General features: G+C 54.6%; 1 protein-coding gene and 2 long non-coding RNA genes across 6 annotated transcripts in view; 1 reads left to right on the top strand and 2 right to left on the bottom strand.

Annotated features, from left to right (window-relative positions):
* Positions 1–9,662: 9,662 nt before the first annotated feature.
* The window catches only part of GATA3 (GATA binding protein 3), a 29,946-nt gene continuing 14,963 nt past the window's right edge, over positions 9,663–24,645 (top strand). For 2 of the 4 annotated variants that reach the window (XM_032258142.1, XM_032258138.1), the window contains exons 1-3: positions 18,994–19,222; positions 19,620–20,228; positions 22,587–23,123. In XM_032258142.1, coding sequence (XP_032114033.1) covers positions 19,988–20,228; positions 22,587–23,123 — 778 coding nt within the window. In that variant the 5' untranslated portion in view covers positions 18,994–19,222; positions 19,620–19,987. Of the gene's footprint in view, positions 9,948–17,945; positions 18,115–18,993; positions 19,223–19,619; positions 20,229–22,586; positions 23,124–24,645 lie in introns of those variants that run through there. The other 2 variants (XM_032258140.1, XM_032258139.1) reach the window with 2 other exon arrangements.
* On the bottom strand, positions 11,457–16,057 carry LOC116536410. The gene is made up of 2 exons (XR_004262615.1): positions 15,803–16,057; positions 11,457–13,424 (listed from the first exon to the last, which is right to left on the bottom strand). It is a non-coding gene; the product is annotated as an uncharacterized LOC116536410 (long non-coding RNA).
* On the bottom strand, positions 16,583–18,786 carry LOC116536409. Its single transcript, XR_004262614.1, has 2 exons — positions 18,259–18,786; positions 16,583–18,156 (listed from the first exon to the last, which is right to left on the bottom strand). It is a non-coding gene; the product is annotated as an uncharacterized LOC116536409 (long non-coding RNA).

The following is a 24,645-nucleotide window of genomic DNA, read 5'->3' as shown; positions in this document are numbered from 1 at the left end:
GGGATCACAAAAAGGAGGGGTATTTAAGGAGACAGGCGCCCCCACCCCAGCCCAGCGCGTCTGGGCACCTGGCTCTTGCGTCCCTCTCCGTCCCTCCCTGCGGTCCCTCCTGCTTCCCTCGGGGACCCGGGCTCCGCAGCTGGAGTTCCCCCGGCACCCAACTTCGGGGCACGCGCCCTGCGCTCGGCCCCAGAAGGACTCGGAGCTGCACCCCGGGGGCGGGGAAGGTGGAAGGAGAGGGGGTGAGGAAGGACAGTGCAGGTCCGGTCCTGGGCCCAGAGGACCCAGCAGCCGCCTTGGCAGCAAACCCTGTAGGCTGCCCCCTGCCTCGGTTGGCTGGACGTTCGGCTCAGCGCTGGAGAAATAAATGAGCCTGGTGCCCTCCTCTCCCAGGTTGTAACACAACAGCCACCCCCCAACCCTGCCACACACACGCCCAAGCACGCAGACCCTGCGCACGTGACGTGGGGGTCTCAACAATAAAGAAAGAAAAAAAAAGACCTCACCGCGCAAAGGAGCGGGCTTTGGTTAATCGATTTCAAACACGCCTGTGGTGCGGCTCAGTGATCCCCTCCGCGCAGAGTCTGAGTCCGCTTGGACTTCCGCTCTGGCTCTTGGGTCAGGAATTTTGAAATAAACCTCAATCCGCTTCCTCCCACCCACCCCAAGAGAGGGTGTCCCCCTTTTCCAGTTCCCCAAAAAGAAGGAGATCGTTCTTTTTCGGAAATACTTGAGAAGCACAAGACCTTGGGAGGGACGCAGAAGGACCTGGGTCTGCTGGAATAGGGGAAGGGGGGCCTTCCTGGGGGTGACCCCTGGATAACCGCTGGGTCCCAGCTGCTGAGCACGGGTTCGGCTGGAGATGGGGACGCTCTGCGGCTCTCTCTGCCCGGGTTTCTAGCCAGCCCCCGAGGGCCAGGCTGGGGGTGGCACCAGGTGCTGGGGGTGACAGGGGTCGGGGTGGCAGAACCTGCACTCTCTATTTCCTGCCAAAGCCCACAGCCTGCTCTTTTTCCCAACAGGAAGGGACCTCACTATGTTCTTGTCCAATTCTCTAAATTAGCAGATGGGGAAACTGAGGCCCGGAATGACGAAATTACTAACCACCCATTGATAAGTCAGGGTTAGAGCCCAATTTTTTAAAATTCAGTTTAGAAAATTGGCCCTATTTAAAAGACAGCAAAAAAAGTTTGTTTTGTTTTGAGACAGAGTCTCGCTCAGTTGCCCAGTCTAGAGTGCAGTGGCATGATCTCGGCATCACTGCAGCCTCGGCCTCCCGCGTTCAAGCGATTCTTCTGCCTCAGCCTCCTGAGTAGATGGGATTACAGGTGCGTGCCACCACGCCTGACTAATTTTTGTATTAGTAGAGAAGGGATTTCACCATGTTGGTCAGGCTGGTCTTGAACTCCTGACCTTGTGATCCGCCCGCCTTGGCCTCCCAAAGTGCTGTGATTACAGGCGGGAGCCACCGCGCCCGGCCGCAAAAAAAGTTTTAAGGAAACTTTTCTCAAATTGAGAGCCTCAAGTTTTCCCAGGGAGTGGCCAGGGCTGGAAGAGGGGGTGGCTTGTGGCTCAGGACAGCTCAGTCTGGGCCCTTTTCTCTGAGTGTCCAGAGTTCCCCTCCGCCACTTCATTCATTCATTCATTCATTCATTCCTTCGCCCTCCCTCCACCGCCTCCCCTTCCCCGCGGAGTCTCTCACAGGTTTCCAGTCCTGAGGCCCCAGTGGTTAACTCAATCGCCCTGACCCCGGCGCTATTTGATATTTGCCTCCTTGACACTCATTTAGGAGCTCGCAGCGGTAACGCAGACATTGGACAAGTCCAGCCTGAAATCGAAGCCTCGTGAAAGGGGGGAGACGGGGCGAACCTGATAGCTGGAAACTCGTTTTCTCCAAAGGCTTTCGGGACATTTTAGCCCGGCTCCTGGTCCGCGGAGCGCCAGGGCGCCGCCAGTGCGGGTGTAAACGTTAAATGTTAGCTATTTGTTCCAATGATTGGCATGAAAATCGACTCTTTCTTGTCTTCTTTTTTTCCTCCTTCTCCCTCTTTCCTTTCCTTTCTCCCTTTCCCCCTCCGGATTCCCACAAATACGAATCCAACCAGTGGCTCCTCCAATGTGCCTTCCCCTCCTACCGGGCGCCACCCAAGTCCGAAAAACTCCCGATATGGAGAAAAACAACAAAACGACAATGACAAGCAGCCCGGGGCGGATGGGGGGGGGGGGGCTCTTCTGGTTTTGCTCCACTCCTGGAGGCGACGCCATTCAACCACCACCGACTCACTGCCTCCTCTTCTTCAATTCCTTGTATCTTTTTTCTTTTTCTCTTCTACTTTTTTTTGGCGGTGGGTGGGGGGAATGGTTTTTTTAACTGGGCTGGAGAGAATGAAAAGTGTCAGCGGGATATTAGGAATTCAGGAGTGCTGAGCTCTCTATTAACCAGAGACAAACAGATGAGCAGATACGGCAGTCACCTGGTTTAAAAAGTTCCAGTTTCTGCTTAAAGGGAGCAAAGGACAGAGACGTCTCACTCAGAGCGCGGCAATTATGCTTCTCCAGAAAGGGAGGCAGGCCCCGAAGTTGAGGCTGGCCACAAACCCCACTTCCCACACCCTCATCTGTCCACTGTCCAGCCCCAGCTCCCAATTTCCCCTAGCCCCACTCCTGAAGTCTCTAAATAATATGTTTATTCCAGGCTCTCCCATTCCAAGAGGCTGGTCCAGCCTCTCCCATCCCCACTTCACCCTCCTTTTCCATTTATCTTATTTGTTCTGTCACTCCCCATACCTTCCTCCAATGTAACCTTTTCAAACTCTGATTAGTAGACGCTTCATTCTCCTCACTCACGATTTTCCCCCAAGCCCCCTTTCTCCCTTTCTCTCTCCTTCTTAAAAGATTTTGGAGCCGGGAAGATAAGATATGCAATCCTCTATCGGGAATCCTGTGATATTAAAGATCAAACGTAGCATCAATGGAAGACCAAATGCAGTGGGAAACAAAAGAGGGAGGCTGGGAGATGCTCATCAGCTAATTACAGCTGCAAATATTATGCAAATTTATCTTGGCACAGAAATGGAGAAAGCGAGTTTAAGTGCGGAGATAATGCCGGAAAATTGAATGTTCATCTGGGCATGGGAAACGGCCCAGTAGGCTCCACTGGTCTGTTTCATCTAGGGAAGCACCGTTTTTATGCTCCTATCAGATCATCCACACTTCACTGGTTGGGGCTGAGAAATTAATATTACTTATAATTGATACTTGAAATTCTTGGAGTGATGTGTCATAAAGAGAGGGAAGAGAGGAAGGGAGGAAAAGGGAGAGGGAAAAGGGAGAAGAGAAGAGAGAGGAAGAAGAGGGAAGTCATAGATTATTTTAATACAGAATTGGAATCCGAAGTCTGAAGTCCACTGTGCTGAGAATGAACTGGAAGATAAAGGAAAAAATATCCTAGAAAATGTGGAATATTTTCTGGGTCTCCTGGTACCACCACCTAAAACCTGAACTATCTTTTTGATCATTAGTCAAGCTTTTTTAAAAAATTGATAATTATTTGGTTGTCTACTTAGCTTGAAGGTATAGGACAGGGTCAGGAATTGAGACTGGAACTCAGGATAAATGAGAACCCTGGGTTACCCCAGGGAAGGAAAACTGTGTGGCTGCTGGGTGTGACCACTCCAGGCTGCTCTTTTGGGTCCAAACAGAGGGAGGGCAGGGTGCTGTGCTCTGTGGGACCTCACCCCTGCCTCTGCCCCAATCAGACCCATTTCCTCCATCTTTACTGGCCCATGTCAGCCTTCTTCAAACTACTCAAGAACTGTTTGGGAAATTACAGTCCCAGGAAATCAAGTCCAGATCCTCATACTTCAGAAGTAAGTGGTCTTAAGTATAGGTGAGAAGGGAGACAATGGGAACTACAGTGAACAGAAAATAATTCTTAAAAAAAAAAAAAAAGTCCTCCTCCCATCTCCCAGTATAAAATCTGCTGCAACCTAGGGAAATGTGGAGAATTTCAGACGAGCATTATTTGGTGCAAGCCATCCAATTACCAGGAAATTATGATCTGACGTCAGGAGGAACAATTGGAGAACGAATATGTATGAATCTCCTCTCACTGGTTTGCATATTTGCAACGATTGTTTAATCCAAGCAACCAGAAAGTAATCAACAGGCACAGAAAGCTTAAAGAGCAAATTACCAATGACTCCTGCCCCTTCCACTTCCTGAAGCCGGAGATTCTGGTACTGTCAGAGGTTGGGAGGGGTCTCCCCATACAGCCTTGGATTCTGAAATCCATCCTGTAAGAGGCAGGGAGTAAAGCCTGTTGCGTTGAGGTGGCTTTTGTTCCTTTGGCGTTAGGGTACAAGACAAAGGAAACAAAATGCCAATTATTGGAACTAATTAACCATTAAATGAGATATGTATCCTCTTCTCTCTAACTCTAAAATGGAGGGAAGTTGATGAGGGTAGGTGTGGGGTGGGGTCTAGGAGCACCCTCCCACCCTTGTGATCTAATTAGAGGAAACCTGTGCATATATGCATATTCTGCCTGTGTTGACAAAGCCAGGAGAACTGAATACACACACACACACACACACACACACACATATGTATATACATATGACACACACACATCTGCATACTTTTATAAAAGAGAGCAATAAATATGGAGAGATCAGAAATTGATTTTTTTCTTCTTGTTTACTTGGAATGGGGCTGGAGTGGGCAGGAGTTAGGGTGGGAGTTTTGGTGGGGAAGAGCTCTGATGAGGAGAGAGAAAATCTCAGAGAAATTAACATTATTGGTATCTTTCTATATAAAGATGCAAATGGCATTTTATCTTAACTTGGCCCTGTGTTTAGTCAGTGTTTATGATTAATTATCTCCTTTTTCATAAAAATAAATCATGTTAAAAATTAGGATCTCCACACTGGGGAGAAACTAAGCACTGGTTTCGGGTCGATCTTGTTAATTTCAGCCTGAAATTGACACACTAATTAAAGAGCAACGTGGTAAAGCACAAGCAGGCAAGATTATACCCAGCTCTTTTTTTTTTTTTTTAAATCAGATCTACCTTATATTTTCCCAATTAAAAACTGCAAAAAGCAGTTTCATTGCCCCAGGATAAAAAATAAGGGCCCCCTTTTCACAACATGGGCCATCACTTTCTACCATCAGATTCATTGTGATGTATTAGATGCAATAAATTATCCCATGTAACAAAACATTGGGAGCTGAAAGGCAGATAATCTGGAAAGCAGAGATAAGGATTCATTATTCCAAATCATTATGAATCCAACGTTGCCTCTGACTTCTTTCTTAATCAGCTCCTCTGATCCTGGATATGTGAGCAGCACAGATAAGGAAAGAGTCGTTTATAATTCTCCACCTCGTCTAATATTTTAAAATAAAGTCAGAGGCAAGAAAACGCCATAAAACACTGGTGAGCAGGCAAGCGCCGAATGAAAAATCACTTCCATGTTATTATATCCACAGTAAGATTTAATTAAAATTCTCCACGTCCACGTGCTTTATTTTCAGATAGGATTTTTTCCCATCACGTAATAATTGATAGGAATTTGCAAACGGGGCTATTTATTTAGGGCGCCTGGGTGGAATAGGTCTGATTTTCTTTCTTTCTTTCTTTCTTTTTAATTTCCAGTCACTGCTTTTTAAACTTTCATTTGCGATGTCCATAGTTCCAGACCACCCAAGTCCCCACCACCCACCCGCCCTACCGAGGCTGCCGTTCTTGGTCCCGGAAATGTAGTTGTAGTCACAGTCCTGAAAGTTGAGTTTAACAAAAATGTTCTTTTATAAGAAGCAGCAGAAAACTGGGTTGTTCCCATGTGATACCTCCTTTATGCCCTCTCAATTCCTACCCCCACGCATATTTATAATAAAATAAATCTCAATGAGTGGAACTGGAAGATTAGAACTTTCAAACGCGCTGGTGTGTGTTGTCATGTGGCAGAGTGCACTTTAAAGAACTAAACCAATCTGAGGATTTGTAGGAAGGTAGAACAATTGAAAAGGGAGGCTGGCACTGAACACTGATGGGCAGAAAGAAAAATATTATGTGTTTTAGGGAAAAGAAACAAGATGTTGAAACCTGGAGAAGTTAATATGTTGGTTCTGCAGCTCCACACAGAACTACTCTATGTGGCCACACGTTCTTAGGAAGATTGGAGGTTCTGCCAGTGATTACCTCTTCCTACGGGATCTCCTTTTTCTTTATCTAACAGGTGAACTTCATATCTACGTGACCATCGTGGAGATCCAGATACACTGTTTTTATTATCTATCAGTCATTTACTGATCCATCTTCTACCTTCACATGTTGGGTGACTGCTCTTTATATTTAAAAGCCAATCAAATGCCTTCGCTTGTAGGAATGTGGTCTTATAAAACTGGCAGGATGCACCACCGGACTGAAAGCGGCTGGTGCAGGTGCCAATCAGGATGAGGCATTTGCCTTTGGGAAGAATCCCAAAACCAGGCTCTGTCTCCAGGCCCAGGGTTCTGGTCCATCTCTCTAGCTGGTTCAGCTCTGAATCCACAAAAGGCTAAAAGGCTGGTGGTAGGTGCTTCAGGGAGGGTAAATGGAGCCAGGGAGGCCTGATTAGGATGCAGGTTCATAGTGTGTGAGGAAGAAGTGACCAGCAGTGGGTGCTCATGTTTGTGTGTGGCTGTGAGTGGGTCCATGCCTGGGCTGGGACTCCAGGCATGCACCCCACTCAAAAACTTTTCCATGAAAAGATTCCCTCCAGAAAGTCTTCAAATCTCAGACAAAGCCACCTTGTCTCCTCAGGCACGTTAGGTTAGGTGGGCTCCGAGCAACTGGTTTCCCTTGCCAGGTAGTGTGTAAGCTATAGACAGTTGTCCCTGAATACGGAATGTCACTCTCTTCTCTTTTCGCCCTCTGTCACCCCCAAGTATATTTACACGCACAGAAACCGGAGCCGCGAATCAGTGAGCCAGAGTGGTAGCTTTTAAAATTCAGGAAGCGACTTGGGGATTCATTAAAGCAGTAACTTTGCTGTGTGCCTGGCCCAATGTCCACTCATCAGAAATAAATCTTCAGCCCTACTGCCCAGAAAGTCCGACCAAGTGACTGACCAGGGAGTATTTCCCTCACTTTGTTTCCTTCTCAGAATAAATTCTCTCCTTTCTCCCCAACTTCCTCCCCACCCTCAAACCTGCCCTAACTCTCCTGGAATACCTCACTCTCGTCAGCAGGGTGTCCACCCCAAGCCCATCAAGACAGCAAGAAATGCCCAGCTGGCAGCAACTGCCGCTGTCTGACAATTACATTGGAAAAGGGTTGTATTTTCATTAAGCCCTTTGGATTTTCTTTTGAAAACCTGAATCTTTGGCAGCCAAATTTCTTTCCATCAAGACACCCTGCCTTAAAGGTAGAATTGGGGTGATGGGGAGAGGTGTGCAGGAGAGCAGATTTCACAACCCCTCACCCAGGAGCCACTTTAGACGCGAGCAAAGCAAGTGCCAGCGCCGGCAGAAAAGGAACGGGGAGCGGGGCCGCCAGACCGATGGGAAACAGGCAGAGAGAGGGTCGCCAAGAGCAGGGCCCGGGTGGCCCGGGGGAGGGAGGAGGGACAGGAGAGCTTGTCCTGGGTCTCAGAGGGTGCTGTTGCGGGCTCCAGGTTCTAAGGAAAAAGGACTTTCCCTTGGGAGCCGAGCCTAGGGCGGGGAAAGGAGGAGGAGGGGCAGGAGAATGGAGACGACGAGGAGCCGGAGAGGGGAACTTGAAGGAAGACGAAAGTGGCCCCTCTGGCCTAGTGGACGGCGCGTTGGGGTACAGTGAATGCCCGGGGTAAGGAGACAACTGTCGCCGCCTTGGTGACCGATCACCCCTCCCTGGGTCCTCGCCTTAGTCCCCACAGGGGAGAAGCGCGTGAGACTGAAGGAGGCGGTATCAGGACCCTCCGGGGGTCTGCAATGCCAGCGACACTTCTGTTCCCAGCAGCAGGGGCCTTCCTAGGACAGGCCAGGGAGCCCCCGCCCCCACCCCGAACCCCGTTCCTCAGGGCAACAGGTTGGGTGCAAGCTGTCAAGAGATGGCCTTTCTGCATCCTCGAAACGCACCTAGAACGTGGCTCTGCCACGTGGTGGCAGAAGGCGGGAGGGACAGGGCAGGAAGGTGGAGGAGGGGCTGCATTTGTGACGACAGGGGGTGGAGGGGAGAGGACTTCGGGGCTCCCCAGAGGGCAGACAGACCTGGCCAGCCTGGCAAATCCTAAGTCTCTCTCCCTGGATTCAAGGCCTAAACCCGCCCGCAGGGTGTGCGGCGGGGGCACACCTGGGTTGGGGAACAGGCTGGGGTGCCCCTGTGTGGAGGCTGGTTTGGGGTTCAGGCGGCTGGAGGCAGGCCACAAATCCAGCGGAGAGGGCAGGAGGGCCCACAGCACAGAGCTGCTGCCCGGCTCCTAGCGCGGCCCCCCAGCCTGGGCGTTATGCTCAACTGCTCTCTGCACCCCATGTCCACGCAGCTTAGTCCTCACCTCACCTCCACCTCTGTCCACACCCCAGTTCTCCTGAGTCTGGGGACCAAATGTCTTGGCCTCCCCGACAGGAAATGGCCACCCCAAAACACTTTGCCCCACGAAAAGAGCAACTCCTTCCTACTCAACCAGTTGGAGCACAAGAAACCTCTTGACTTCCTGGCCCAGCCACAGATAAATTTTGTTTTATTTCTCCCCAAAGATTTATTTATTTTTAAAGTCAGTCTCCATATTCTTGTTGTATAAATATTGTGAAGGGAAAGCTCTACCTGTCAAAACAGATGGACTCCGGCCTTTCTACCCCAATGTTTATGGAGTTTCATTTTACTCTTGCTGAAATTTATTCATGACAGATTCTCCCTCCGTGGGTTATTTTGATCTCCTCACCAGCAGGGGTAGGGATGGTACCAGAGAGGCGGCTTTGCAGGGAGGGCTGGAGTTTACTTGGCCCTATGGGTAGCGGAACCGGATCATTTTCCTTCAGACATTTTATCTCCAGCACGACCTCTGATTCCTGCTTCCTTATCTCACTCTCCTAGAAGGTAGATTTTCCCTAGAAGTCTTCTTAAAAAGAATTGAGACCCCTAGAGAATCCCCCCGAACCTCTAGTAAGTGTGCCCAAGGATACCCCATCTCCAAATATTCTTCTGTCTGCTTGGAGGAGGGCCGGGGGTAGTAGCCAAGTCACCCAGCACCCTGCACCTCCTAACTTTTACAGGGCAGCTACGGCTCAGGAGAGATGAAGGTAGGATGGGGGCGTCTTGGAGGCATCAGGTAGACAAAAACAGGAGAAATAGTGAGAAGGGAGAGGGAAAGCCCGGGAGGGCAGAGACCCTAGCTTCCGGGCCCTGCTGTTGGCTGCCACTGGCCAGACCCCGACAAGCTCCCCCTGGGTCCCCAGTGCTCCCAGAAGTGGAAGGAAAATATCACAGATGGGTTTACACCTATGGTAATGACCCAGTCCACACTTCTGATGACAAGTATAGTGTTAATTCCAACCCTGCCAGAAGACAGAGGACTGTGCAGGCGCCAGGGGCCGGTCACATTTCAGGCCGCCTTTCCCCACCCCCCAGCTCTGTCAGTTTCACACACCCCTGATGTGCTGTTTGCCTGTTTGCAAAAAGGGGTGAAATTCATTCCCTCGCTCTGTCTCCTTCCCTCCCTCCCTTTCCCTCTTCGCAACCCGGAAGAGCTCCGCTCTCTACAGTGAGCAGGGAAGGCGGAGGGGAGGGGGCTCCAAGGAAGGACGCACATCGCCCAGGTTTTACCTCTCGCTGGAAGCCCGCCTGGGATGCGGTGAGCAGTTCCAGCGGCCAGGACGGCAGCGGCAGCCACAGTGGCGAACTCTGCCTGTCATTTCTGCCTTCAGATCTCCGGCGAGTCAGGAAAAAATAAAAAACAGCTGGCCCTCGGGAGCGAGCTGCCCAGGTCAGTGAATATCACTCTCTTCCCTCTCTAACTCCGCACGCCCTCTCCCCGCTCCACGTGGAGAGAATTAGGAGGAGGGCTCCTCTCCAAAGGGCGGACTGCCTCTGAAAGAAGCTGAACTAGAATCCAGTTCTTATTGTTCTTTTTTTGGTCGCTGGAAGTCTCTGGGTTTCTGTGGTGACCTTGGGCGAGTATGGTGTGTGAGTGTGTAGATGTCCTCGTTTGCAGGAAAGAGCTGGTAGAAGTAGGGATGTGAAGAAAAACCCAGCGGAAAAATGAGAGCCGGTGGGAATGCTTGGAAAGAGCCGGACACAGATTTCCCACTGCAAGGAGGGTAGAGGATTGGGGAAAACAACCCCCGAGCCCAGGAGCCTTCTCCTAAAGGTGGCTGCAGTCTCAATTTCATGTTTATTTTCCTCTGTTTAAAAGTGTGTGTTGAGGCTCATTGTCTCTGCATATAATTAAAGAAACAGCTGTGCTGTAAGATAAAGTTGGAACCCAGATGTGTCTGCATCTGGCATACCCGAAGGAAGCTAGGGGTCGGGAGGCTTCTTTGCTTCCAGGAGCACCCTGAGGTGGGTGAGAAAACCGCAGCCTCCCCACAGGGCACCCAGGGGCATCCAAAGCAGAAGGGGCAGAGAAGACAAGATTTGGACTTAACTCCTGGGACATCAGACCAACAGACCTCCAAAAGGTTACTCAGCGGCAGTTTGCCCTTGAAGACAATGTTAAAACATCAGGGAAGTGGAGTGAATCTGGGCAGGACAGTTGCTATCATACACGCCTTTTCTTTCTCCGGGATACCAACAGGGTGTCTGAAGAAACTGACACGGATGATTCTGGCAAGGGCAGGGGTGGAAGTGAGTCTAATGGTGCGGCCTCTCCCTGGGTTTGGTTCCCATGTTTCTTGGTCTTTCTTGCCTCCCCATTGTCCATGCTCGCCGGGACGTGGGGTCGCAGATGGGAGATTAACAATTTAAAAGGGACACATGGTGAAGAAGCATTTCCTGAAGACTCCTCTGCTTAGCGGCTGCTGCAGAGAAGGTAGTGGCCGTGGCAGTGGGTGGGCTGGGGGTCTAGCCAGGCTGGTTGAGTCCATCCAGGTGTCTGTAAATGAGATGCTTGGGGGCCCAAATGGCTGGTAGTATGTGTGTGTGGCTGGGGCTTACCATGACATGTTTGTGCCATTCAGAAGAACGGAATTATTTTCTATCTGTTTGAACCTAGTCGGGGCATGGTGTCAGTTCAGACCAAGACCCCACTGAGTGTCAGGTCGCTAGGTGGGGGGTCTGATCATGGAGTCTCTCAGTGGCATCAAGCAGGAGACCCTGCTTCCAGCTTCCAGCCAGCTGCCCCGAAAAGCCCAAGGTCCCCAGCCCAGGAAGCTGCAAGTCTTGGAGGATGCGGAGTGGCTGCAGTGCGTGGGCCCATCCTCCACTCTGCACAATAGGTGTCTGCCAGCCCCAGCGCTGGGGCTGTTCTGTCCCCACCAAAAGCAGGGAGACCTGGGAAGCTATATTTTTCTTTATTTGACATTTGCACCCTGCCTTCTTGTGGAAGATAAATGACATGGGGACAGTCAGGGGTGCAGAGAAGAGATAGAAGTGGGCATCCCTGAGCATTCTTTGGTAGGGGTTTTCTGTTGGGGTGTCCAGCTGCCCTGGACCACAGAGTGCCTGGGGAACTGGCAGGTATGTGGGAGCCAGGTGGCTGAGAACCCCTCTTTTGGAGGTTAAAGCAGTTTGTGTTCTGGAACCATGGCAAGTGGCAGGGAATTAGGGATCCGGATAAGGTGTGGGGGGCAGAAGCCACCTCTGTCCTCTAGCACTGGGTTATTTTTAACTATTTCTAGGCTGCACCAAAGTGATGTCTCATTATTGGTGCCTGAGCCATTTTGCACAGAAATGTGCATTCTTCTCCTGGTATGTCTTTGTGTGCAGACCAAATCTTTCCCATCACCTCTTTTTTTTTTCTTAATGGTAGGAATAGCAAGAGAGGCTTTGCAGCCTCGGAGGGAACAAACCGAGGAACCCCCTTTTGCTTTGGCTGCTGGCTGACTGGAGCTGGGGGTGCAGAGGTGGTGAAGCACCAAGCAAGAAGCAGTTGCCCAAGGCATCCCTGCTGAGGTCCACCGGGTGTCGGTGGCTGCGGGTCTGCTGGCGCTAGTGAAGAACAGGCATAGGCGTCTCGTGGCTGTTTTGTTTTATAAAACAAATTGCTTGGGGTCCACAAGGTGGAAAGCGGCCTAGAACTGAGTTGCCGGCAGGGAGCGGGAAGGGGGCAGCCCGGCACCACCAAGGGACCCCGGGACCAAGTGAGGCCGGAAGAAGCCTGCGCACGCCAAACCTCCTCCTTTGCACCTCTGAGCCAGGCACAGTCACGGATTTTACCAGGGGTCTCCAACAGGTCCAAAGGAAGACACAATCGGTTTGCGCTTTTAAAAGCCCGCCTCTACTGTCTCCTGGATCTGAACGGAGTCCCCCTCCCTCTCTTTTCCTACCCCTGCTGTGAACACTCCCCCTGCCCAATTGTCCCGCTACAATCACACTCCAATTCCTAGGCTAATCTAGAGGAGTCAAAACACCATAGTCTCCAGATAAAACCCTCCTTCTCCTCCCAAAACACCAGACTGAAGCAGCCCCAGGAGACTCGGCTGAGGCTAGGGCTGGGGGCTGGGAGGCTGTGAATTGGTGGGTGACCGCACCAGGCTGGGGGAGTGAAGCAGGTGACTCAGACTGGCCGGCCTCAGCCCCACGTGAACCCCACCTCACCTGGCAATACTAAGGCCTGGTGGGCCAAGCCTTGAAATGGGTGAATTTCTGCCCGGCTGGAGCCTTTCCTTGGTGCAGGGTCTGGAGTCCTGGGTACTGTAGCGGTGTGGCTGAGGGGTCCCCTCGGAGGGAGGAGAGGCCGGGTCTAGAAGTAGCAAGCCCCTGGCTGAGTCACTGATGCCGCTGGGGGCAGGGTAAGGGGTCCAAAGCTGGGGAGACCCAGGGCTGCCAGCTCGGCTGCCTCCATCCCTTCTTCTCTGGTGGCACTCACCTCTCCCCCAACCTGCCAAGGCCAGGAGGAAGGGAGAGAGCCGAAAAGAGCACCTTTCCTCCAGGGTGACTCCAGTTCCTTTCCACTCACCCTCAAGGGGAGTTCTTTCTCTCCTACCCAACCCGGGGCTCCCCGCAACTGATGCCCCCCACGTGTGCATTGTTAAACCCGAAGGCAGAAATCCCCTGTCTTCTCCCTGCCCGTCTCCCTCTTTCCGCTGCACCCCTACCTACCCAATTTTTATCTTGCGACAATCAGGGGTTTTCTCAACCGGGGAAAAGGCGGTGGTAGCGGCTGTGGGAGGAGGGTCAGGATCCCTCGACTTAAAGCCGAGGCCGGGCTAAGGGCGGAGTGCGAGGGGGCGGTGATCTAACGCTTCTCCTCTTTTTTGACTCTCCCCATGGCTAGCGGCTCCTGTTGGCCTGGGCTGGTTTCCTTCCGAGTTTTAAACGATGATAGATGAATAAGCAAAACGAACAAACAGAAAAAAAAAAAAAAAAAAAAAAAAAAAAGAAAGCAAAGAAAGAGAAAAAGACAAAAGGGTAAATCAAACCACATACCACCCCCAAAGCAATGGCTCATTTTCCCGGGAAGGTAGACCCCAGGCCCGGGACGTGTGGGCGTGGGAGCCTCGAGGAGAGCTGCCACTGGGACGCGCCCGCCTCCATCATGTTCCTGTTGCCAGTGAGTTTTAGGGTCCCTCTTTCTCTGTTTTCCCCGAAGTTCCCAGCTCAGTGGATTTTGTTTGAAAAGACCTAGCCTTGCCGGGCCGGCATCCTCAACCAGCACTGCCCACGGCCCGGCTGCCTTCTCCCGTTTAGATCTCGCTCCCTGCTCGCAAGGGAAAGAAAACCGGGGCCTGGGTGGGAGATGCACAGATAATATGTATTTAACCTGCGCGGTCCGTGGCGCCGTGCCGCAGCCCGCGGTGGCGCCTGGAGCCGTGTCCCCGGCGTAACCCTCTCGCCCGGCAGCCGGCTAGCTGTTTATACAGCTTTACCTGTGCTATTCTCCTATCCAGTAAAAACCCTCGCTCGGCCAGGGTAACCTAATCCAGGGGCCGAGGCGGAGGAGGGGGCAGTGAGGCTGGCTGGGTTGGAGAGGGAGGTATGCGCGCGCCACTACCCGGGGTCTCTCCTTTGCTCCTCCTCCCACCGTAGGGAAGGAAATTTGGATGTTTCGGGTGACAGAAATGGGGACTTGGGGCTAAGGAGGAAAGAGGCCAGTTTTCACGGTCCCGTCCTCAGGCTTCTCGTTTGAACAGGCGCTGGGTACCTGCGCGGCAGCCACAGCTGGACGTGCGCCGCGAAACGCACGGCGGTCCCGGGGGCGCCCGGCGTGGGCTAGCGAGGCCGGGGACAGGTTTCCCGCCCTGGCCTGGCTCAGGTCGCCCTAGCCGGGCTTTCATCTTGCCCCAGTCACCCTTTCCAATTCCCACACCGAAGGAAAAACGAGCAAGGAAAGGAGCCGGCGCCTCCCCAAGCGGACCCTCCCTTGCAGGGAGCCTGGGCCACTCTTCCAGAGCGCCCCGGTGCGGACCGCGGCGGGCGCGCGGAACCGAATTAAACGCCTCTGGGCGGTTATTGTCTTTCGCTAATTGCTCGAACAATGGCCTCTATTAAAATGGAGACACCCAATGAAAGGCCCCGCCGGGCCGCGCGAGACTCCCTGCAACGCTCTGTCCCCAGGCCTGCGGCTTGCAGACCGCGGACTCGCGGACCCAGCTGGTGCCAGGAGCTGGCGCCGGCCTCGACACCTTTGGCCTCCACTTCCTCCCCAGACTCACAGCGACAGCGGCCGCTTCACACCGATTTTATTGACCGATCGCAGCCCAGCAAGATTGATCGAGCTGGAATGGGAAGGGACTTCTCCTCCCCCAGTCCCCACTCGCGGGGTCCTGGGGCCCGGCTCCAGTTTCTGGCCTTTGGTGTCGCTCTCCGCCCCCCAGCCCCGCAGATTCCCGGCTCCTCTTCTGTCTTTAACTGCGCGGCCGGGTCCGCCCAGGCCGGCGCCGGGGCTCCGGCGGGAGGGACTAGGCGGCGCAGCTTGCTCCGCTTCTCTCTCCCGCCTGCAAATATTTGCTGCCTTGCTGGAAATCCGACTATTTCGCGCGCTCTCTTCTTGCAAAGTCTTTAAGTAAACACGCTCAAATGACTGCCCCCGGCGGCCCGAGGCACGCTCTCTCCCCATGCGCGGGATTAGTAACTTTAGGACTTCAACCCAGGGGCTCGGCTTGCTGCTTACCCTGGGCGGGCAGCGAGCGGGCACCCGGGGCCGCTTCTCCCGGCACCTCGGCCCCGCGGAGCTCGCCTGGACGCGCCAATCGCCTGGCTCGGGTGGGTGGCGCCGGCCGCGAGCATCTCCGCGCCCTGGGTCCGTAACCCTAGGGCTGGGTCCGGGAAAGCTGGGCCTTCTCTCTGCGCCACGGCCTCCGCTTTCTGTACCGGAGTGGGTTTCTCCGCTTCCACCGGGACAGGGTCTCTTTGCCCCGGGAGGACGGGTGGGAGGGTCTTGCTCTTGGGCATGTGTTTGCGGGTGTGTGCGGATTCCAGCTTAGCCCCTACCAAGGGGAGAAAGTCCGACTCCATTTCTCACCTTTTCTCCCAGAGGACACTCATACCCCACTTAACTTGACGCCTAAAGCAGCCGCTCCCAGGCCTGGGGGTTCAGATAGGCCAAGCCGGCTGCCGCCGCCCGGCACGCCGCCCCAGGCCCAGGCTCCTCTCCAGGCGGTGGACGCGCCGTCGCCTGCTCGGCTCTGGGATGCTTGCTCCCAGGGTCCCAGGCGTCCAGGTTGATCACCAGCCCCTTACCCTGGTGAAGGAGGCCTTGTGCCCTACAGGAACCCCGGGCCCTGCAGCGGCGACGGCGGCATCTTCCTGGGTCGCCTCCTCGCTTTTCCGCACCCCAGCTCCGCCGGCTGCAACTTGGGAGGAAGGCGACCCGCTAGACCATGCCTAGGCCCAGCTACCTGGGGAGGGGTCGCGTCAGGACTGAGGGAAGGCTCTCAGGCGTCTCTGCAGGAGGCCAGGATCAGCTTTGCGGCGCTGGCGCAGGGAGAAGAATCAGGACCACCTTTCTCCCCTTCCCCCCGGCCACGAGCCCCCTTCCCCTCCCCCGCCCGCCAAAGAAGGAGGAAGCCGGCCTGCTCTTGCCGGCTAGGCAGGTCAGGCCGGCGCCTGGCCTGGCTCGGACCCCCGCAGCCCGGCTCTCCGCCTCAGGCCACGCGCCGCAGCCTCTCCGGCCTCGCTCCCTTCCCCCTTCCTTCCCCGTGGGTCCCGGGGCCGACCTCGGCCCTCCCTCTTCGGTATCCCCCTCCCCTCCATTTCCCTCCCCCCCTGCCCTGTGCTCTGGGCTCCGGGGCTGGGCCCGTGACGTCAAACCCAGTGTGGCGTCGGCGAGACTGGCCGGCGCGGGCCATCAAAAGAGCAACGTCCTCTCTCCCAATTACCCACTGTCAGTCCTGGAACAGGGGCGGACCGGCTGGGAATTAAATGTTAAATACCCCCTGCTGGCTGGCTCCATTACCCGGGGTATCTAGCCCCAGGCCCCCCACCCCTCTCTGCCAGCCTCAAACCACCCAGACCGAGAGGGGCCTTGGAGATCTTTTATTTTTCTAAAGGTGGAGGTTGCCCTTCTCCATCCCCGGCCCGTCCGACTCGGTGCTGGCGATAGAATTTAAACGAATAATCCCTACTTCCCCATCCAAAATCAGCGGAGAGGCGCCCCTGCACCGGAAGGCCTCTTCACCAGCCTTTTCTTTTTGTCTTTAAAATCGTTCTTAGCCTCAGAAGTTAGCATTTTCAAGACCTGGCATCCGCAGTGTTTCTGTCGCGGGGACTGCTCTCTTCGGCTCTTTCTCGGGCATCCGAGGTTTAGGCGCGCAGGACCCAGGGCTGCGCTTAGTGTTACGCGTGGCTGTGAGCCGGGCTCACGCTGCTTGGCGCATCCATCGCCCGACCGACACGCGGGGAAGCATTTTTCATTTTTTCTTTCGGCTTCGGTGCTTAATCTTAATCCCGGGCTTCTAAGCAAAAATGTGTGTGCGTTCGTTTCTCCTTGTTTATGGAGAGGTTTCCGGAGGATATTCGACAGCAACTAAATAATTAAAAGGTTTAGAGAGCGCTGTGAGCAGAAGATGTGGGCAGCTTGGCTCGCCCAGGAGAGGAGAGTGGTGAGAGAGCGAAAGGAAAATCGATGCCTCTTAACTGGGCCTCCTAATAACGGGAGGCCAAGTGGGCTCAGGAGAAACGTGGGGGGAGAGCTGTCTTTAAAAAAATTGGGGTTCTTTCTTTTTGTCCTGTATATGAAAATTCAGCTCTGATTTCAAACAAACATCACATTTAAGAAGGTGACTCCAAAGAAGATCCAAACGCAAGACCAGGAAGACCCACGTTTCCACTACTGCTTCCAATATGTTTTACTAATATTTCTACAGGGATCGTGTTTTAAAACACGACAACCCCCACACACCAAGTTGAAGCTGCATATTGATAGTTTTCCTTCACCGCATGAAAGGAATCCTTCAGAACTTACTTTCAGGGACTTTCTTCTATCTCGAATTTTTGCATTTGTAGGGAATTTTATGGGGTAGAGGATCGAAGAGGGAACTATGTCTCCAATTCAAATAAAACCCCCAATTAAGCTCTCTGCCCCGTCCCTGGGATAGCCTGCGGGAGCACCCACTCCCTCTCCTCCCAGCATTGCCCTGGGGCGAAGAGAGAGTGGATTTGGAGTCTTCTTTTCCCGCCTGACCCCTGCTCGCCCGGGCAGCGTTTTCGGTCCAGCGGCTGCAGCCACCAGGGCGCCGCTAGGGGATGCAGTGGCTCAAAGGACCGAGCGGGCAGAGCAGGTTGGAGCCCGCGGGGCGGACCAATCGCGGCACGGCCGCAGCCTCGCCCGCTGATTGGCCCCTCCGGGCCCCGCCCCCGCTCGCCCCGCCCCGCTCGCCGGGGCGCCGCGGAGCCGCATGCCCTCCGCCCTGGGTGCCCGTAGCGCAGAGCTTGGCCTGGGGACCCGCGCGCCGGGGAAGGTCGCCGTGGAGTCCCGCCCGGAGGCCGGGGTTGGGGTCGGTGCAGACCGAGGGCTGGTTTCCTCGACTGGGGGAGAAACTTCGGGAGCCGGAGTAAGTAGGGCTCCGGGCTGGGCGAAAGGAAAAGTTGGGTCCCTGGAGTGAAGACCGAGTTCTTTCTCTGTCTACACCGAGCGTACTCGGAGGTGGAGGGGCGAGTTAGAGCCAGTCTCTCCCCTCCCCCTTCTCATCCCTCACCGTTGCCACTCAAGTCAGAAGCACACACTGATCACAAATATTAGGTCTGGAAAGGGCAGCTGCGACAGCTGAAGAGCGTTCACTCCGGGGGCTCGAGAGCGCAGAAGGCTCGGGAAAGAGGTGACAATGACAACAACAGTGACACGGACGCTCCCGTCGGAGCATCTCCCCTTTACCCGATGCCTCACCCTCTTAGGAAATCGGCTCAAAAGGCACATCTCAAAGTACCTTGACTAGAAACATTTTGTTTTTCTGGTCAGTTTCACAGCAGGTCTCCCCACATGCATGCGTTCTCCCAAACACCCTGCCCTGGATCCTAATCTCGATCCATGCTTGCCCATTTGTTGAAAGTCTGAAAAAGAAAAGTCTGCCCAGAGGAATGAACTTCATGAGTTGGGCAGGCTGCCTGCACCAGGGCGTAGTTCGTCCACCCGGCCCGAATGAATCGGCAGGAGCCGCGGCCACATTTAAAGGGCCAGAGCGAGCGTTCCCTCCCGTCCGCCCCCGAGCCCCCCGGGCTTCGCCCACCCTGCCCGCCGCCCCTCCGCCCGCGGCCGCCCTCCGCGGCGCCCCTTTCCGGTCAGTGGAGGGGCGGGAGGAGGGGCGGGGGTGCGCGGGGCGGGGGGAGAAGTCCTGGAGCGGGTTTGGGTTGCAGTTTCCGTGTGCCGGGGATCCTGTCCCCTACTCGCCAGCGCCAGGCTCCTCCCCCCTCGGCGCGGATGACACTAGAACCTCCTTAAGTTGCGTCGCGCCACAGCTGTCTGCGAACACTGAGCTGCCTGGCGCCGTCTTGATACTTTCAGAAAGAATGCATTCCCTGTAAAAAAAAAAAAAAAAAATACTGAGAGAGGGAGAGAGGAGAAGAGACAGAGACGGAGAGAGAGCGAGACAGAGCGAGCCACGCAATCTGACCGAGCCGGTTGTAGCCGCCGCCTCCTCCTCCTCTCTGCTCTTCGCTACCCAGGTTGGTACTGCTGACTTTTTTTTTTTTATTAAGTTTGATTGCCCCACACCCCATCCACTTGGGAGGACTTAAGGAAATTTTAAAAACTCATCTCTCCTCTTTTGGAGGTTTTCTAGGGGCTGGGAGGACAGTCCCGGGACCGGCGTCCCCAAGGGAGGGACTTGTCCTCCAAGTTGCAAAAGTCAGCCCCGCGGCTTGTCCTTCAGGTTGCTCAGTCAGTCCCGGCTCCCGCGAGCTGCGCTGCGGGGACGTCCCAGAGTCCTGCAGGCTCCCCGGCTGTGTCCCCGCGCGCCGGTGCGGGTCCCGGTTGCGCGGGGCGGGCGGGCGGCGCGAGGCGAGGTTGTGCCACTCCAGCAACTCTGGGGCTGACCCACGTCTCCCCTTCTCTCCCTTGCAGGTGACCCTAGGAGGGACTCCGCCTCGGAGCGGCTGAAGACCCCGGTGCAGAGGAGCCTGTCTCGCAGAATTCCAGAGTCGTCGCCCCCTTTTACCACCTGGTCCCCTTTTATCCTGCCGTACCCAGTTTTTGGATTTTTGCCTTCCCCTTCTTCTCTTTGCTAAACAACCCCTCCAAGATTATTTTGTAAAAACCCTCTCCTTTGCTCGCCTTTCCTTCCCAGCCTTCCCATCCCCCGACCGAAAGCAAATCATTCAACGACCCCCGATCCTCCGACGGCAGGAGCCCCCGACCTCCCAGGCCGACCGCCCTCCCTCTCCGCGCGCGGGTTCCGGGCCCGGCGAGAGGGCGCGAGCGCAGCCGAGGCCATGGAGGTGACGGCGGACCAGCCGCGCTGGGTGAGCCACCACCACCCAGCCGTGCTCAACGGGCAGCACCCGGACACTCACCACCCGGGCCTCGGCCACTCCTACATGGACCCGGCGCAGTACCCGCTGCCAGAGGAGGTGGATGTGCTTTTTAACATCGACGGCCAAGGCAACCACGTCCCTCCCTACTACGGAAACTCGGTCAGGGCCACGGTGCAGAGGTACCCTCCGACTCACCACGGTGAGTGCGCCCGCGGTGCGGGGACTCCCGCCGGCCGCGTCCGCTGTCCCAGCTCGGGGAGGTCGGGAGGAACCTGAGGGCGGGGAGAGGCCCAGCGAAAGCCCCGGTCCGCCGTTCCTGGTTCATTTACAAAAAAATTGGGGCCCGGAAATGGGCGAGGAAGGCCTCTGGCTGGTCGCGAGAGTGTGTTTTGAAAGAGTCGCAGCAGGCGCCTCTCCCGGCTGGTGGCCCTGAGGCCTGGCGCTCACCTGGCGGGCGCCAGGCCGCAGCCCTCCGTCCCCGCACAGCTGCACGTTTTGGGGGGTCCCGGGATGTCCCCAGGCGCGGGGTGCCCGGGCTCTGCCTCCGCGGGTCCGGGCTCTCTGGGCCCGGTAGCCGGCGCTGGCCAAGCCCGGCTGGAACCCGGCTCCTCCAAAAAAACTGGCGTTCCCTGTTACCGGCTAGCTCTTTCTAGGGGGGCCTCTCCCAGCGTCCCTCAATTCGCACATTTTCAGAAAGGCCCCCAGAGACTTATTTATTCACACCCCTCTCCTTAACCTTTTTCCAAAGCTGGTGCCTTTGGTTTTTAGACAGGTCTCCTACCTCTTGGCTTCAGGAATGGAATTCCGATTCTGAAGCAGTTTTCGGGGGAAGACCCTTGTCTAAAGTTTGAGGGCTCTGAGGTTTCCCGGATTCCCGGCTGCACAGAATTTTCCTGCGTCTTTGCTTTCCAGTTGCCTCCTTGCCTGCAACTCTTGCTTTACCCTGTCTCTGGGTACTGCCCCCGACTAGGCTCCCACCTAAGATGCAGGATACACCCCAGTTTAAATAGAGGCAATTCCAGTACCATCTCTTTCCCACTTTCACCTGGAGAAGTTTAGGAGCGTTCCGAAAATTAAAAAAGAAAACCAGGCCTGTGTCGTTTGAGGAACAAATATTGAACCCTTTCCAGCTGTAAGTTTCTTCCTAAAGAAGAAACAGGGCCCAAGTATTGAGCAGAAAAAGTGTGAGGCTTTCTGAGTCTAGCCAGACCGAAGTCTGCCCTGATCTCCTCCTCAGAGCCTGCCTTGGCACGGATGACACAGCCCCTCCGGCAGCAGGCGTCCTCTACCCTGCTGTCGCCAGGTTTTCAACGATCGTTTTTGCGGATGGGGCGCTCTTTGCCCACATTCTGTGCAGCTCAGCAGTTAAGTGGAAATGCGGTAGAGCAGACTTAATATTATTTACTATAGTACTTCCTGCATAATATGAATCTTGACCCTTGGTGTTCAGAGAACTCTCTTTCCCTCTCCACTCTCCTCCCCTTCCTCTCTCTTAAGATTTTAGTTTCAGTATTGTTCTTAACGGTTGAATGTCAAATGCTGAGGCAGGTACCAGATTTAAAGATCAATAATCGTGTGGATTTGCACTTGCTTTTTAAATGTACCCCTCAGAGTGTATGAGTTGCAGCTACCTTAAGATTGTGTGTTTGAAATGAAGGCTAAACAGACTCTGTGTCCGAGTCATCTTTGATTTAAAATGGACACATCAACTGAAATTTCGTGTCTTAGGGGCTCAGGTGAAAATTCATATATCGCACTGGGGGGATCATAGCTTTATGGAGGGCACATGGGCTTATGTTATCTTTGTCTCCTATAGGATTTGGGAGGGTGAGAAAAGCAGAGAAAGAGCCATCCCAGGGTCCAGGCTTGGGAACTTTCTCCAAAAGCCCGAGCAATTAACATTTCCCTGCAAATCCCATTTCAGGCCTTTTGCAGGCAGCCTGGTTTGAGCAAGCACTGTGCTAGGTTTCTGGAAACAAACCCTGAAAGTCTCCTGACTGCTGTCCCAAGGCCTCTGCTTCCTGCATTGGGCGCTGGGAGCTGGGCCTCTCTCCAGGGTTGGTTTTCTGGTGTGAGCAGTTGTGTGGCCGGGCTCCATCCTTCAGGCCTCATCACTCACAGCCGGCTCTCTTATCAGGCTGGCTGGGATTAAGTCCGAGCCGGGGAACTCAGGGCCATTGAAGGAAACCCATAAATCAAGTCAGGTTCTAGAGAGAGGCCTGGGGGGATGTGACTGAGACGGTGGATCTGGAGAGGCCTAATAAGCAAAGGGGCCCTTCACTCCGCAGCCCCTCTCGGGTGTCAGCTGCAGGCCCTTCATTCTGCTGGATTTGATGGGACATCCGTGTGGGAGCTAGGGGTGAGGATCCTGCCCCCTTGCCTGAGCCCCAGGTGTGCCCAGCAGGTACTCCTGGGACCGCTGGGAAGGGAGAGTGGGCCTGGGCTTTTGCTGAAAAGGAGGCTGGTGTGAGGGAGAGATTACCCAGGTGCTCCTGATGGCCTCCCAGGGTCACACTTCTCTCCTTCTCTCTCCTGCCCTTTCCCTGCTGCCCCACAGGGAGCCAGGTGTGCCGACCGCCTCTGCTTCACGGATCTCTGCCCTGGCTGGACGGCGGGAAAGCCCTGGGCAGCCACCACACTGCCTCCCCCTGGAACCTCAGCCCCTTCTCCAAGACGTCCATTCACCACGGCTCCCCGGGGCCCCTCTCCGTCTACCCCCCAGCCTCATCCTCCTCCCTGTCGGGGGGCCACGCCAGCCCGCACCTCTTCACCTTCCCGCCCACCCCACCGAAGGACGTCTCCCCAGACCCGTCGCTGTCCACCCCGGGCTCAGCCGGCTCGGCCCGGCAGGATGAGAAAGAGTGCCTCAAGTACCAGGTGCCGCTGCCCGACAGCATGAAGCTGGAGTCCTCGCACTCCCGTGGCAGCATGACAGCCCTGGGGGGCGCCTCTTCGTCAGCCCACCACCCCATCACCACCTACCCACCCTACGTGCCCGAGTACAGCTCCGGACTCTTCCCCCCCAGCAGCCTGCTGGGCGGCTCCCCCACCGGCTTCGGATGCAAGTCCAGGCCCAAGGCCCGGTCCAGCACAGGTAGGAGCCAGCTCTCCCCTGGAGCCCTTTTCCCTCCTACCTCCCCTTCTCCTCAATCCATTGCCGCACCCAGAGGGGCCCCTCAGGGGAGCTGCGATGTCCCAAAGCCCACTGAGATGCCATTTCTTCCCATTCTTCTAGTCGGGAAGGGCACAGCGTGGCCTCCCATTCTAGCTCCCCCTGGCCTCGGAAGCGGTGGGGAAGTGGGATCTGATTTAAAAGCCCCCAATGAGCTGGGAAAGGAAAAAGACAAACAAAAACAAAGTCATGCCCTCTCCTGCCTGTCACAGGACTTCTGGATTGGGCTGGTAACCTTTAGTCAGTTTCCAAGACCAAATGGAAGGCCGAGGGAATAAATCTTGAGTGTTTCATGCTAAAACGAAACCTCCCCAAGCCTAAACAAACACAGGTCCCTCGATGACCCCTTTGGCCTCTGTCATTCTGACTGTTCCTCTCGCTCAACTCAAAGGGGACCATGCAGTGAGGACGGTCCTTTATTAGACTTGTAGAAACAAAGTGTGTGTGCAAGAGCCTGGCCAAAGCTGCGCGCATCTTCCCTGTGTGGAAAAGGGGGCTCTCAACTGAACTGGGAGAAAAAGCTGGCTTTGCATTGGGGAAGCAGAGTTGAATGAAAATCAAATCGCCTGGGTCAGTCAGTTACCTGCAGTGTCTCCTAGGGCTCTCAGCGCAGGCAGGGGCAGGAAGCCCCATTAGGACATATTCCTCGGCTGAGCTGAAGCCAGAGGAGGTAGAAAGGACTGGAAAAGTGCTCCAGGTGTGTACTTCACCTTTCTGTGCTCTGCTCCTTTCCAAAATGCAAGCCCTGCCTTGCAGCTTACTGCATTTTTTATTCAATTGGTGTCATTACTTGCATGGAAACACACACACACACACACTCTCTCTCTCTCTCTCTCTCGCTTTAAAAATAAATCAGTCCATCACCAATTTCATTTCTAACCAGAGTAATTGCATCAAAAGAGAGCTAGGCATTCTCTGAGATAGATTTCACTGTGTTTTTAGACAGGGCTTGGTGAAGATTGTGACATCTCCTTAGGTATGTCTATTTCAGAGTCCATTTCTGGTGCGCTTTAAGTGTCTTGCCTCTTCGCTCTCTCTGTATAGATCCTATATAGAAAGTAATCATGAAAATCACTTGTCTTTTAGGGGTGAGATGAGCAGCCTTGAAACCGAGCTCCCAAAGCTCCGGTTTGAAAAACTTCAGAGGGAGTACTCTGGGAGCCCAGTGACCATGAGATCAGTTTTCAGGGTTTTTTTTCCAGGGTGACATTCACTCCGACTGCCTGAGCAGGACTGTCTCTATTTAGTTGATATGTTTTAGCTAATCCAATTATTTTCAGACTGCTGCACGCGACAGTTGCATTGTTTATCCCGAGCCAGGAACTTTAATAGAGTCCGGATGCGGTCAGGCTGACAGAAGAACTCAGACCTGCATGTTCAGTACATGAAAGCAGGCAGGAGGGAGAGGGAGGCAGGCTGGCTGGTGGAGTCAAAAAGAAAGCTA

Source organism: Sapajus apella, unplaced genomic scaffold (genome assembly GCF_009761245.1).
Source record: "Sapajus apella isolate SASKATOON/1434 unplaced genomic scaffold, GSC_monkey_1.0 scaffold100, whole genome shotgun sequence".
Classification (NCBI taxonomy): Eukaryota; Metazoa; Chordata; class Mammalia; order Primates; family Cebidae; genus Sapajus; species Sapajus apella.
This window is presented reverse-complemented; position numbering and strand designations above follow the sequence as displayed.